The sequence below is a fragment of the Anopheles funestus genome, chromosome 3RL (assembly GCF_943734845.2).
Source record: "Anopheles funestus chromosome 3RL, idAnoFuneDA-416_04, whole genome shotgun sequence".
Lineage (NCBI taxonomy): Eukaryota > Metazoa > Arthropoda > Insecta > Diptera > Culicidae > Anopheles > Anopheles funestus.
Genome location: NC_064599.1, coordinates 29,043,373 through 29,058,460, shown reverse-complemented (window position 1 = coordinate 29,058,460; position 15,088 = coordinate 29,043,373). Strand labels below are relative to the sequence as shown.

Here is a 15,088-nt window from a genome sequence, read left to right as displayed (position 1 = left end):
TTTTCGTTAAAGATGTGTTACTGCATTTTGTGTCTTGTTTCTCTCGCACACGCACATTTCGTTGACTTAATGCTAAAGCTCATCCGTCGGGAACGAGCTGGACAAGGACCGCGCACAGTCCAGCAAATGGCTCGCTCTTAGATACAGTTTTGCTCGCTATCTTTTTACACTGCTAAGGTTGTTTCTTGTGTTTTTTTTTCGTTAAAGATTTGCTTTACTTCCGACTATGGGACACGAAACACGATCATCCCCCATTTTATAGGAAGAACACCCTCCCCCCGGCCGTGTATACGCACGGACTGACTAAAACTGAGTGATCTATCTTCCTAGTTCGGACTTTTCGTTTCCATGTGTGTGTTTGTGTTTTTAAAAAAAGACAGAAAAATAAAATGCGACTCAACCATACATAAATCTACACGCGCACACACATACACACACACACTATGCAGGCGTTGGGGCCCATCGGCTGTGAAACCGCGTGCTCAACCGCTTGCAAGTTCCACCATTTTTGTTGACCCCGTTCGGCTTTCTTCGGCCGTCTCCAGCACTATTCGTTGCCTCAGTCCGTTAGTGTCCTGTGGTGGGTACTCTTTCACCGTCTCCATGATTACCTCCTCGACGGTACTTCCTTCACATTCCAGTTCAGGCTTTCCCTCCAGCGCGGTCTCGTCCATTGGTTTCTTTTCCAACTCTACCCGGCTGCTGCTGTTATTGTTGATGTCTTCTGACTGTTCCGCACCGGGATCGTCCTTGAGTGACTGAGTGTTTTGGTCTGGTTTAGTAATGGCCGCAACCATTGCCACATCGGATACCTCCACCGCCGGAAGCTCTTGGACACCGGAAACATCCTTCGCTGGTTCGATCGTTGGTGTACCGTCGGTGGTCAGCTTGCTGGCTGCCGGTTTCGATTTACGCCTGTAGTTTTCGATATAGAAGTTCATGAACAGTGCCAGAAAGATGGATGCGTTGATAAGCAGCAGGGTGGTGATGAAGCGCGGGAACGGACAACCGGTGACGAGAGCGTTGATACAGTGCGCGATACAGATAACAAATTGAATCTAGGAAGAAGGCGAAAAATGTATTAGTTATTTTCCGAAAATGCTATTGAATTACTAGTGGAAAGTGAATTGAGAAGGTGAGTTTATTATGTTAAAAAAGAAACTTTTTCTAGTTTATTTTAAAAGCTCGCTTTTTTTTGCTTGTTTGATATTCGTTTGAAAGAAAATTGTAAAAACATTACAATTGTGTTCTATTCTTAAATTAATCAAAAAAAAAAAATTCTTTCCAACGGAAATAAAAAAGATCAAAAAAAGTAATTGTAAAATTAAATTCAAAACGACAACACGCCATTAAGCGAGATTTAAAAAAAGATGTAACTGAATTGATTACGAACGCAGGAAGAGTTTGGAACAAACTTTCCCCCAAAGGGAGTTTTACAACGTGCTAATAAACTCTCGTCGCCGTACGAAACATTTCCATAACGCACCTCACGCGTAAAACCCGTGTTCCAAAAGCAATAATCAGACAGGCAACAAAACGTCAGTGAATCAAAACGAGCGCATTAAATCTTTTATCCCACCAATCAAGCAATCAACAGCTAATTCCCGCTTCTTTTTTCGCCCCCAACCCCAAGGAAAGAAAGGGGTGGCGGTGTAATGGTGTTCTACCACACCCAAGTCATAAATTTAGGCCCTCCTAACCTCCGGTGCGGTACTTACAATTTGAACTTCTGTCATGTATTTTTTCCACCAGATTTTATATCCCATTGCCGACAGCATGTAGTAGAAGTACATTAGCACATGGACGAAGTTGTTAATCACGTTCGGCAGCGTCGCATTACCACCTGGTTTTACGCATCGCAGACAAAACCGGGGAGAGGGAGAAAGAAAAGAAACAAGATTAATGTGTGTTAGGTGCTGTGTTACAAATTGGAACTTCTTTTTTCACATTCTAATGCTTATCCGATTCAATGGTATACACAAAAGATTTTCCCTTTAATGCCCTCCGGTGAACCGAAATTATGCTTGGTCAAAGTTTTTTTTTTGCGTTGTTGTACTTCTTATCTCTTCCCACCACGACAGATGTCGCTGTACTCGGCAAATCGGCCGGACATTGATTGCTTTTGACAGCCGGAAACAAATGCAACATTATTGTGGTCGATTCAATGCCCGTTTCACGATCAATTTTCCATCTCACCGCCCCCGGTGGTAAATCGTGCGTGATGGAATATTTTCAATTATTCAATGGCCGGGAATTCATAAATAATGGTACGCTTCCAAATGGGGCTGCAATTTTTGGTCCGGAAATTGTACACGGTGACTCTTTTGTTCTGTTGTTGTGTCTTCCCATTCGGTTTGATTACAAGATTCCCACCTGTCTGCTGTGGATTGAAGAAGAAGAAAAGCGTCACCGATTACCTACCGGCAATGAATTTTGTCAGTATCCAGGCCTCCATCGGTGTAAGCGAATGGTGATATACGTGCAGGTCGGTAATTTGGGACTGCTTCTTACGAAGAACGAAGAACACCGTGTCGGCAAACTCGGACAGCTTCGAGAGATAGTACACGTAGCAGAGATTGAACATCTGAAAGAGATTAAATGTTTTAAAAATGGTTTTTATTTTACACGTTTATCTTTCGATTTTACTTACTCTTCTCGAAAGGGGACTATCGGTGTAGTCTACCGTTTGACACGTTAAACTGTAACCCCTCACCCAACCGGCCATCAGGTGCTGGAAAAGAATGAAGAACACAATTTGCATCAAATGGTTCAATGGGGTGCTGGGAAAACAACCTTACCTCGTAGAACATGTAGCCACTGAGGAGCACCTGAAACAGGTTGTAGAAGATGATCACGCGTCGCAAGTCCATCGGCTTACGGTCGCGCATGTACATCGGACCGATCAGGAGAACCCACAAGAGGTAGCAGATGATCATGCCTAGCGTCGGCAGTGGATTGTCCATGAAGGGAAGCTGTTTCGCTCGGGGATCTGGAACGAGCCGTAAACGTAGGGAATTAAGATTATTTAGGATCATTGCCGGATCGATCAAACAATTTTAAGTCTGTTAGAACTTCAACTTTAGATTGTTTTTTAAGGTATTTCAAACCTTTTGTTAAGGTAAATATATTCTACCGATAAGATGTGCACTTTTATTTAGATGGAAATACATTTTATTACTCAATGATAACTCAATAGTTTCCCTCAATATATTGGGAATTGAGAACAAATCCTATCCGAAACGTACCAAGAACTGACTATTTGGCTACTTCTGGTAATTCTGGAAACAAAGTCAAGGATAGCCAGAATACCAAGGCCTACTGATTTCACTCACCTCACTTTTGTTTACTTTAAGATACTGGAGATATAGAGATTAGATATGTCAATTGAGTATATGAAACTTTAAGTTGGAAAGTTTAATTTTTAAAACACCAAAATTAATTCCAAAATTATGCCCGAACTTTTTTCACATCCACTGGGAAAAAGGTTTAATTCAACATTTATCGAAATTCAAAATCGTTTATATAAAAATAGATATTCTTGATTATACAGGATAATTTAACATGCCTGTTTGTAGGGAAATCGCAGCAGAGGTTATAGGAAAACTCGTAAAAGGTATCATAGACCCCACTATTCAACTATTTAAAAACTCAAACATGTAATGCCTTATGCTCAACTAAGTTCCAGATTGTTTACTTAAATATTGTTTACTTTTCTTAGCTTAAAGATACATTAAATTTGTTTCAATATTATTGTCTTCCTTTAGAGGGACTTTTAGAAAAATCTCTTTAAACCAATTAAAAAGGAATTTCGAAAGACCAACATTTTTGGCGCACTCAGAAGCTGAAATCGTGTTGCCAAAACAGGTATTTTTTTAAGCTACTAAAAACTTAAAGTGACGTGTTTTGCCCAACTATCCTAAACTTCAATCACTGATGACGCTCCCTAAACATATCTCGGCGAATGAAAACATCTGTTTCGATTTCGATCCGAATAGGTCTGATGCTACCTTCTACTGTCTACAAACAACACGACAAAGCTTTTCGATTAAAAGCTGCAACACTTTTCAATAACACCTCGTTGGTAGGTCGATTCCTTTAACAAACTCAACACACAAACAACGTTCTTCGATTAATGATCAGGCGATCTTCACACCAGCAGCGGCGGCTGTCGATAGAAACCCGACTGGTCCTTCACCTATCTCCACCCCATCATTAATCATTCCACTGTAACGTGAAGATCACGTACAAGAGTAGATGCGCTAGCGAGACCATCAACTTTATGACCCTTTCCCTTTGCGTGCACTGACACACCTGCGCTGCATCCTCGGCGAATATACTAACCCGCAATCAGCTCCACTAGTGCACGCCACCAGTGAGCAATCAGCGACGGGATGGAGCTGCCACGAAAGTAGTCATCCATCGTGAGCAATACCTCCGATTTAATCATATCAACCGGAGTGTACAATTCAGCCGAAGACGCAACTATTTGCGCCGATACATCCATATTGTTTCGCAGCCACTAAGCACTCGATAAAGCACACCAACAACGAGCACTTTTTCCGACACTGAGCAAAAACCACACTGCGTTTGTCTTGCGATCAGTAAGTTCCTTACGCTTCCATCAAGAACGGTACACTGAATCCTTTGCACGGTGCGTAAGAACTTATTATAGCAAAGTGCCAAACTTATCGCACCGAAGCCCTTCGGTACCATCTCCATTAGAACGCGTACAAAAAAGCGGCCAAAATAGAACCACAACTTCCCCTTCCATCAATGGCCACAAACAAAAATGCGATTATTCATCACTGCTACCGGTCGGAACATTGCGTAATGCACGTGCAGCAAACTGCACCGGCATCGACACGCACATAGAAAATCCTTCCCACATGCTTCCCTTGCTCTAGATTCAACACCAGAAACCAAAACAAACAACCGGACCCTGGACCACGGAATGGAAGCTTTCGCAAGCTTTCTACCCTTGCGCTTGTCGGGGGTGCCGTGCTTGAACTTGAATGCATGAATGCAGCAGCAGCAGCAGCTCAATGTGCATTTCGTGTGCAGAAGCTCCAAACCAACGATCACCCTTAACTTCATTATCGCGATCGAGGATGAGTATGCGAAGGGGTTGCTTTTGGGTGGTCGAGCGGAAAATAGAAAACATAACCGTACCGTTCTGAGGACGATTCCGGTTGAACGCATTTCAGGGCGGCTGACGCATGACAAGGGGAACAAGATGGAAGATAGAGAATAACTTTTGGAGCAAAAAAAAACCACCCCCGTAAACCGAACCAAATGTCTATGGTAATCCATCGATTAGAACGTCCAGCCCGGGTCGTTCTAAAGTGTGCAGCAAAGCATGTAAACACCTTCGGTAAAATTGTGAAACCAATGTACGGTTAACTATTTCGTAACGAAACCACATTCAGTGGACGTTTGGTTTTTGGTTCGGTCGTAAAGCTTTTCGCACTGCTGCGTTGAACTGCGGGTGTTTGGAATTTAGTGAGCTGAAAAGTGATTTACGATCGTGCGAGTGATTTGTGCTTGAGCGGTGTACAATTGAGTGCAATTAATTATTGTATTATAAAATGATTAAGATAATTCATCTGTTCGTATGATGGCGTGTTTATGTTGAACTGTGTAGAGTGCAAAACGAAAAGTTAAGTTTTCTACACGTTACTCCCGCATTCAATAGTGATTTAAAAGCTCGCATACAGCACTGATAAAGCTTCACTTTGCTTCACTTAAAATCGACTTCTTTCGGTTGCCATTGTAGTTTTCCCCGTAATAAATCCAATTCCGTAATGCTTTGATGAAGGGTAATTGCAAAGGTGCTACTGCCGGAAAGCGTCACTGATGACGTCCTTTGTTGTGTTATTGCTGCTTGATGTAGTTTATGAAATTCCACTTCCATCAAGAAGATTATCCAGAGCTGACCTGCCCTGAGGTGTGTGAGGAAATTTCTCGGAAATAAAACGATCAATTTAGTTCTTCTCGTAGCGGCACCTCTCGGGTGGATTAACGATACAATAGGGGATAGTTGAACAATTGAAACTAAGTGTTACTTGTGGCCGAGAATACAAAATAAAAGGTAACGTACAGTTTGAATAATTGAACTACCGATTTCTTCTAACCGAGTACTAATTCGAGTTACACAATCGAACCGTCTTTAAGGCGTGACTTTAAATAATTTAGTTTGTTAATCAGAACTCTACAATAACATCAAATCACCTGTAGAAAACGTTTTAAATTACCAAACATTCTGGTTCTGAGATACACAGCATCAATTGAAATTATAATTTAAATTTAAATTTCAAATAATTTTGAAGCCAGAGCCAGAGTTTAGATTTGTATTTGTAATAGTTAATATGTGTAAAGGGATCGGTTGCACAGATTGATCATATATTGACCATACTTGACTTGACTTGCCTTGAGTACAATCACACGGGGAAGGGAGTCAGCTTGGTTAAAAATTCTTCGAAAGGCGGCAGTCAAAATTGTCATAAAGTAAAGGTTGAGTTTAAGTGCCGTCATCGGATCGTTGTCACTGTATGTTCGTCTTGTTTGGTCAGTCCTAAGTATTCAGTAACTTTCGGAAACATTCTAGGTGTCACATTGATGTTTATACGAGCTAACAGTTTTGGCGCGTCTATCTCTCCAGTAATAAGTTTGCACATAAATGAACCTTGGGCACTATCACGTCTACAAACGAAGGACTGTAAACAAGATAACAAACAACGAGTGTGATTTGATGTGACGAGACGCAACATTACAGCACGTAGTGAAACGTAAGACAAGACAAATATTTTTTTTTCTTGACAAAATCTAACTTATTTGGCTAAACATATACTACGAAGAAGTAATTTTATTTTATAATGGTTTTGTACAAAAAAATTGTTCAATCATACTTCTCAAACTAATGAAGTAAACTAATAACCTTCTGCAATGTGTTTCTTTCATTATTTACAAAGGGGGATTACAGGGTTTCCGGATATTTTTTAACTGCTAATAGAAATTGTTTTCGGTAAAGGAAAACCTACTTCAATAACAAGGAAATTAAATGTTAATATATTTTTTAAATAAGCCTTTAGCGAAATTCAATATTTTTTCTTATAAAACTGAATAAAACAAAATGAAGGCTTGACGTACAGGATTTACTTGGGATCTTGTTGTACACCAACAGGTTCAATGTATACCTCTAAACCGGCGACAATTGGTGGTTGTTGATATTCTTCCACACCTAACCCTGTATTGCTAACAAGCTTAATATTATTTCTAGTCAACAATCTTCCGAAATTAATTTCTCATAATATGCATCTGAGTTTCAGATGTTAATTTATCGTTTAAATAAATAATTTCTTAACGCCATCTCGAACATTTGTATACCGCGTGTAACAACACCCGTCAATCAGGAAACGATCGACAACAGAAGCTGACCGCAAACAAGCACGTGCTCGTACGCATTTACCCGCTTTACAGCGTACCGGCACAAGTACCGCATCTAATCGCCATAAAGTACACACGCAAACATACCTACCCGTTAGTACCGGGGAGGAGCGAGAGAAGAAAAAAAAATCCGACAGGGAATTTGTATGGAATCATACCGTAATTGACCCACCCGGTTGGCGGTGGTAATGATCATGAAACCGAGAGTGTACAGCATGCATTAAAATGTGATTCCGGCACATTTGCTGTGTGTACAACCGCAAAAACCGGATTGGTGAGTAAGTGTGCTGTACACCCGGCTACAAATTCAAGTGCAACGTCATCGTATTCTTCAGGTTCACATGCAGTGTACCGCAGGCGCGTACCTACGTCAGGTGAGCTTTTGCAATGTTTGGCATAAGCCGTCTGCGGGATTGTTGATTTGTGGGACGGAGCTCCAACAAGCAACCCCACAACAACAGCAACAACAAATATACGTTCCATCTCTCCAATTTCAAACTCTCGTAATCGGTTCGGCAGTTCAATTTTACTTTCATTCATTCACTCACCGTCGACCGTTCGTAGAAGCGTGGTAACGCTTTTATGTTGCCGTTGTGCCCCTATGTGTGTGTGTGTGTGTGCGTGTTTCATGCATACACGAATGAGAAAGAAAGGGAGAGTGTACGGTCACAACGGTACCACCAATCCTATCCGCATTGCCAGCGGCCATGCGTCTGCGGCTGCGTTGCGCAATTTAATCGACGCTCGAGAGATCAACTTCGACGAAAGATTCCAACGTGCATAGCGGCGACGAACGTAATGGAAGTGGGGAGAGAGTTTTTGCTTTTTTTCGTACGAACGGTACCACAACTGCGCAACTCTTCACCCATGGTCATGAACATTGAAATTATGCTTCAAAGCTTACAACGCAAGTGCGGGTAATGAGTGGCGGGAGAACGCCACTTCAAGTGCACCCGCAACTGTAAAGTCCACGCATTTGGCGAAGGTCACTGTACAGCATCCACCAAAGGGTCCTCGTAGGGTTCAAGGCGTTTTGTCTGCTTATTGCACCTTCGCATTCAACGGCATTCAAATTCGATTGACTGGCGTGCTGGCTCGAGACGTCTGGCACGTCTAATTGCACAATAATGGTACGCTCAGATGGCGTCTCAGCTTGTTTGATTTCTTCGTCTTTCGGTGGCCGTATTCCCTTCAGTTCTTTCTTTCTTTCCCGGGGCCCGGGTGAGAAACTGTAGAAACACCGATCAATCGAGCATGATTACGTCCACGGTTTCGGTTGTCTAATCGAGATCATGCTGCTGGGCCCCATTATACTATAGCGGCAACTGGATTGCTAGTTCCAGGCATAACATTTTACTTTTGCAAGGTGTTAGTTTTACCTACTTTATTTGTTTTTTCTTATTGCCTATTGAAGCAAATGGTAGTGAATTTTTGGCAACCAGCTACACGAAAAACCCACCTACAGGTTTTGTGCATGTTATTCGATTGTGTTTCCTGGTTTTGACCTAACTGGAATATATCCAGAGAAAGTGAACCTGTTTAGTGTTTGAACCTACTTTAACACACATGTGTCTAAACTACTAAATGAACGAAAAAAAGTGCTTATGCAATGTTTATTTTATACTTTTTTATTGTCGCCTTTAGCAATTCGACCTTATTTGTATAATTTTAATTATGATTTTAAAATTAATTTCTTCAATTGCTAAACCAAATGAATCACATAAGGCTGAACCATTCGGCTGTTGAAATGGGCCACATTAAGCCCCACTAGTGCGTGTCGGTGTACCGATTGCAACAGCAATATACTCTTGAAATATAAGCAAACGAATCGGTTCATTATCATAAGTTCAATGGCAACGTATGCTTTCCTGGGATTGTTGCCGTTACGCCTAGACCATCACCGACCATCACCATTATCATCATTCTCATTGGGGAAGGTAAACATGACGACACCGGTGGTAGCCTACCACCCTTGTTCCGCACCGAAAGACGGAAATGATATTTGAATATAAGCTAATGTTTGAGCATTTTCAGAATTTGGATACCCATCTATCGAACCCGGAAGGTTAACCACTGATCGATAGAAGCGTAATCATTGGACCTTTTTTTCAATCTTGCCAAAAGCACAGTAGAAAGATAAATACATTTAAACACACACACACAAACAAAAACAAGATATATTTGAAAAAATGGAAACAAAAACGATCATCACAAGATCACCTGCGAGGATAGGGCTCAAGGTAGAACAGTCCATTTGTTTGACGGTTGTTACCACACACCATGTTGCAATGATCACACGCCCTTATCTGGTTGGTGGCAGGTGTCGGGACCTGCTAACGCATCATCATGTAACCTTTATTTTAAAATTCATGTTTTGAAGATGACCAATATTTTAGGGGGCCCTTTTCTCTATTTAAACAGGTCCCTATTTTCAAACGTTTCTTTTCTTCCAAACGTTAACCGGTTTCGTAGGTGAACGTGTTGCTTGTTTTAAACGACCTGCTTGGTAGCGTTTTATGCATAATTGCAGCAGTTGCATTTTGTTTTGTTTACATCATTTTTTTTTTCTCTCCCGCGATTCAAGTTGTCCTGCTTGCGATCAAAATGGGGGAGAGAAAAATAAGCTATACGCTTAATCAGGCCAATCGATACACCGATGTGCCCTTTTTCCTTTCCCTCCCTTTTTTTTGTTTGGTATCGATTCTGTTATACTTTAGTTTTTTTTTCTCTCTATTATTTATTGTTTGCTGCGACAGTATTGCTAGTCGAAAGCAAAACTAAATCTGCCCACAATGCAACATTTGCCTGCCACCCTCTAATAAGGCACCACCAACGAAGGTGGCTACCAATCGTTCATGCTTTGGAAGGTATTCGAGAGAGAAGAAAACGAGGCGAAGGAAAAACAAATTACAAAAAAAAACCACAACATCTCCTCAATCCGACGAGACGGTCTCCGTCCCTTCTACCACTTCCAACTCCCGTTTCCACGTGCCAAACTAAGCGAATCAAACGCATATATTCCAAAAAACCTGGTGGTGCTGTAACGTACGACCACTCGCAACATACACTGGCCCCGATCCCATCACGCAATGGGTTTGCCGGTGCAACGAACACTGCGAAGACGCAGTATCATCAGTGGGAAAAAGGGGTAAAAAAGAGAGAGGGGTAGTGAATGGGAGAGTGTACGGGTAGGCCTCAGGAATTGATTTTCTTTTTTCTTTTCTGGGTGAAGGTCGACTTTGTGAGATAACGGCCAAATTGTGCGTTGGAAGCTGTCGTTGCCACCATCACCATCGTCGCTGCAGATCCAAAGCAGGTAGTGACTCGTACGCTTTCGATCGCTTCCTGATGTGAGGAATGTTGTTAAAGCTACCATTTAGTCTGACCGCTTTAGTGGAGCGTATAGCAGGCGGATCAGTGAGCATAAGCGCTACGTTGCCACCATCCGATTGTGGGTCGCTTTTCTATGCAAAGTATTTGTTTGATCTTTTTTGTCGATCTATTAATCGTTGCATCAGTTTGATGATCTTATTTGATCAATCGAAAGCCGTCTTTATTGGTGCGTTCACATATGATTGGAAGATGTTGAATAGTTCATAACAGGATGTAACACCTGAACCGTCAAGCGTTATAAGCGTTTATCGTTATTGGATACTTTTTCAACAATTTAGCGGAGCTGGAGAATATTTTATATTTTATAAAAGATCGTAGTGCAGAATAGATAAGTGAAAACCATGAATCTACTACTTTGTGAAAGTTTAAAAATGATAAATTGAAAAAAAAAATGAAACGTTTTAGTGAAAATAAATGATCGGGTAGTTCTAGTGTTAATAATAAAACCATTGTTATTCTAAAAAATTAAATATTTCCTATACAAGAAGTTCTAAAGATACACTTTTATACTGGACCACAAAGATCCCCAAAAGATTCACGATTCTCGAACATCGTTTCAGTTATAGTTCCTGTTTCTTAAATTCCGTTTTCTTAAATTGCGTATTACGTATGACTTAAATCACTAGGCCAGTTTTAGCTTATAAGTTTAGTTTTATAGGTTTCTTTGTTAAACTCTTCATGCAAATAATTTTTACCAAACAAATCAAATACAAATACAATAAGAGGTACGTTGTGTTGTTACAAAATTAAATTGAATTATGCACTATTTTAATAAATTCACTAAGTAATAGAACTGAGTGAATAAATGATTAATTACTCAAAAAGTAAAAAGTAAAAACAAAAGATAATTAACATGTCTTCCCTAGTTAATAAGTTCAATTTCTATTTCCGCTGTATCTAACCCACGTTAAATGACAACGTTTTTTTTTATCTTTTCCCAACAATACAATAAGCAAACAATTTCACAGATAATTAACGCATACAATTAAATTCCGGTTAATCTTTTGCTTCGTAAGTAAAACAAGGCCTAAAACACCACTCATTACAATACTGCGTACGCGCACCAGTTTGCAAATGATCCCAACAATCTTCACGACAAAAGCCTTCCATCCATTCAGCAGGAAGTGTTTTGCATGCTCTTCACAATCAACTGATCTTTACCTAACCTCGAACAAAAATAGCAAACAACCACGGACGCACAAACGGACGATCTCCCACAATAATCATCGCGCGCTGTGATCATCGTTGACAAAGTTAAAGACTTTAGATCGGACGCCCATTTTAATGCATCGACGCCGCTGAAGGTCTTTCATGCAAGGAGAGGATAAAGAATTCTCGTCTCTGTGGTCTTTACCGTACCGCAGTTCCGCCGCACAAGATTGACCTCCAGCTGGGGCTGTTTTTTAACGATTTCTAATCACTTGTTTTATGCGCCGAACGAAACCGTTCGGAAAACCGTGCCAACCGTGGTTTTTGATACGTAGATTCTAAGTTGGCCGGTGGCTATATGGCCTCCTTTTGTAGCTTTTCGGCCGTTTCCGTGTACATTTGGATCATGGGCGCTTGGAATGTATTGGCGCTTTTCAATGCATTTTCTTCGCTCTTAGACATCCGGCGAATTGGGTGTAGAATTTGGTTCAAGTTTAACCATCTGGCAAGGATGTTTCTTGTATGCAAAAATTCTTAAAAATGATTCGCCAATTTGGTGAACGAATAGTATCGATTTTTTGATACTCATAAAGAATGAATCTTTTTCTCGAATTCTTCTAAATACCAAGCCGATTATGACGTTTTTATAGAGCCGTGCTATTACGAAGACAAACTCGTGAAACTGGTTCTCGAGAAGCTGTTTGAAAGTGGATTTAGGATAAAAGCAAGAAGAAAAAAAAATACTGCCATCTTTCACCAAAACAACCACACCCAATAACTTCAGTCTATCGCTTCCAGTAGTTCATTTCTGCGCGTTATGACTCACAAACAAAGCGTTGATCTTTTCTGCAAACCTTAAAGCTTAGGTTTTATCATCCAGCCAACAAACGCAAAGTAGTTGTGAAAAAGTGACACCGAATGGTGATGGTGGACAGCCTTCATCAAACCCTACGACCAATGCGAATCACTATAATTTGCTCAGCCTAATGCGCCCTAACGCTTCACCGCACGAGGCGTACCGGGTCTAGTGAAGCTGGTGAAGACAGTGAAAAAAAAAACACCCGGCTGATTGTTCAATACCTCGAGGCCGCGAGATGGTGGAAGGCTGCCCGATAATTACGTCGTTCGATGCAAATCCAAATAGGCATGGAAGCATGGCAAAGCAGCCAAGCGCTCCACCTGCGTACGGTTTTGCCCGTTGATGTCGGTGACTTACCAGCGATCAGTTCCTCCACGATCAACCAGTAGCGATCGATAAGGCCGGTCCAGTTGCGCTCACTGTTGTACTCGTCCACCGCCATCCGAAAGACGAACGATGTGCCGGAATAGAAGTCGGTAAAGTTGTCCGCGACGCTCATGTTTGGTTGCGTTTGGTTGTACTGCTGCTCACAATTTTCACGTGCTCACAGAACGGAAGGTGATGGTGTGACGTGGAACTTGTTTCTTTTTTCTCTTGCTGCCCCGTGGATGTTCTTCCAGTATGCCCTGTAAGTCACCCGTTTTCGATAGATTTTCGGGGCTAACTTTAAGGGGCAAATTTGGTCACTTTGAAAGCCCCTAGCGTAGCGATCGCTTCGATAAAAATCACCGACCGAAGGAAGATACACTTTGAACTTTTGCTCGTAGAAAGCATATAGGACGATTGGCCTATATTTTGTTCAACATTTGCGTTGACCTAGTTGTTGTCTAATAAAGTCCATCCCATACGTAACAGTCGAGCTGGACATCTTTTATGTTATCTACCAACAAAATAAAAATCGGGGACCGATCACACACACTCCAACGTACCCACATACAAACACAAACAGGAAAACGCACCCACTGATATCCGTGTTTCTTCTTCCTTTTTGTTTCTTCTTCCTTTGAAAAGTCACCGTAACCGATCGATGGACGGCATGCTGTGGACGGTACCCAGCAAAATCAAAACGATCGCGCGACTCGACCGTCCCACACGACAAAACACCAGCAACTGACCAGCGGTACGAACCGTAGCGCAACTCCTTCGGGTGTTGCTACTCCCCACAACAAACCAAAAAAAAAAAACAAAATCGGCTCTAGCTCGGTCTGTCACCGAAAACGGAAAAATTTGGCAGGGCCCACCCCAAAAACCCTCCCTTCCTCTTACACGCCGTGGTCGCACCGGTGCGGATGCGGTAACAGCCGTGCTAGACGATCTTGCGACAGAGATGTACACGATCGATCGGTGGCTGCTGCACGAAACGATTCCTTACGGACGCACACAAAGATCCGTCCGCGCAAACGGTAACGCTGGCACGGTGTGACAAAATACAAAGCTTTCGCGAGCCATCCACCACCCCGGGGTTTGGATCTAAGGGGTCTGTAAGCAAAACGCACACCGCCAAAGCGGTACGCGTTCGTTAGACAACAAATATGTGATTTGTTGATGATGTTCGACCCGAGATGCCCGAGAAGCGAAAGCTCGCCCGAATCGAAGATCGAATGGAGTTGGTATGTCTCTATGTGTTTGTGTGTGATAGAGGGAGAGAGGGAAAAGAGCTTTGGTTGGTGAGATCAACGCAAGTTCGTCCAAGTTTCAGCGATTGTCCTTCGGAGACAGTGAAGCTAGTGTATAGTGGTCGTAGTAGGGCAGCGATCCATTGTGGTGTGTAACCGGGTGGTCGATCATTAGGCAACCACCGGCCACACTGCCCATACATGCAAAACCTTATGCTGATCGTGCCTATTCCATCCCCACCCGCGATCGCCCTATCAACCCCTTTGTGGGAAGAATGTGAAAAGTGTCTTTAAGTGCTTTCAGAAAAAGATTTTTAATAATTAATTTTAACATCTGATTGTTTCAGTCTTGCAACCTATTTTCAACACTAACTAGCTAGCGATTTCTACTAAAAACTAAAAAAAAATATTTCCTAATAATGGCATACATAAATTGTTTTAAAACAGTTTCGCTATTCCATAAACTTTTCGTTGCATATTTGAAAAGCACGATAAAACGATAACGCACCTTTACCGTTCCACCTTTACGAAAGCGATCGCGCCATTCTCAAGCCCTCGGCGAAACATGCCACCAGCGCTTCAATCGATCGAGCGCTGTTCGATTTTCCTGTCCCATCAGCAGCTTTTT

The 15,088-nt window shown here is 41.8% G+C and overlaps 1 protein-coding gene across 2 annotated transcripts; it reads right to left on the bottom strand.

Annotated features, from left to right (window-relative positions):
• LOC125767582 (elongation of very long chain fatty acids protein 7-like) lies at nt 1-14,852 on the bottom strand. 2 transcript variants are annotated; one of them, XM_049434308.1, is made up of 6 exons: nt 13,202-14,852; nt 2,799-2,989; nt 2,651-2,731; nt 2,422-2,584; nt 1,719-1,843; nt 1-1,058 (listed from the first exon to the last, which is right to left on the bottom strand). In XM_049434308.1, the coding sequence occupies exons 1-6, from the start codon at nt 13,341-13,343 to the stop codon at nt 483-485; spliced, it is 1,278 nt and encodes a 425-aa protein (XP_049290265.1). In that variant the 5' UTR covers nt 13,344-14,852; the 3' UTR covers nt 1-482. The 2 variants fall into 2 exon arrangements, with proteins under 2 accessions (XP_049290265.1, XP_049290264.1); XM_049434307.1 differs by lacking the exon at nt 13,202-14,852 and adding an exon at nt 4,342-5,330.
• Between the last annotated feature and the right edge of the window lie 236 nt (nt 14,853-15,088).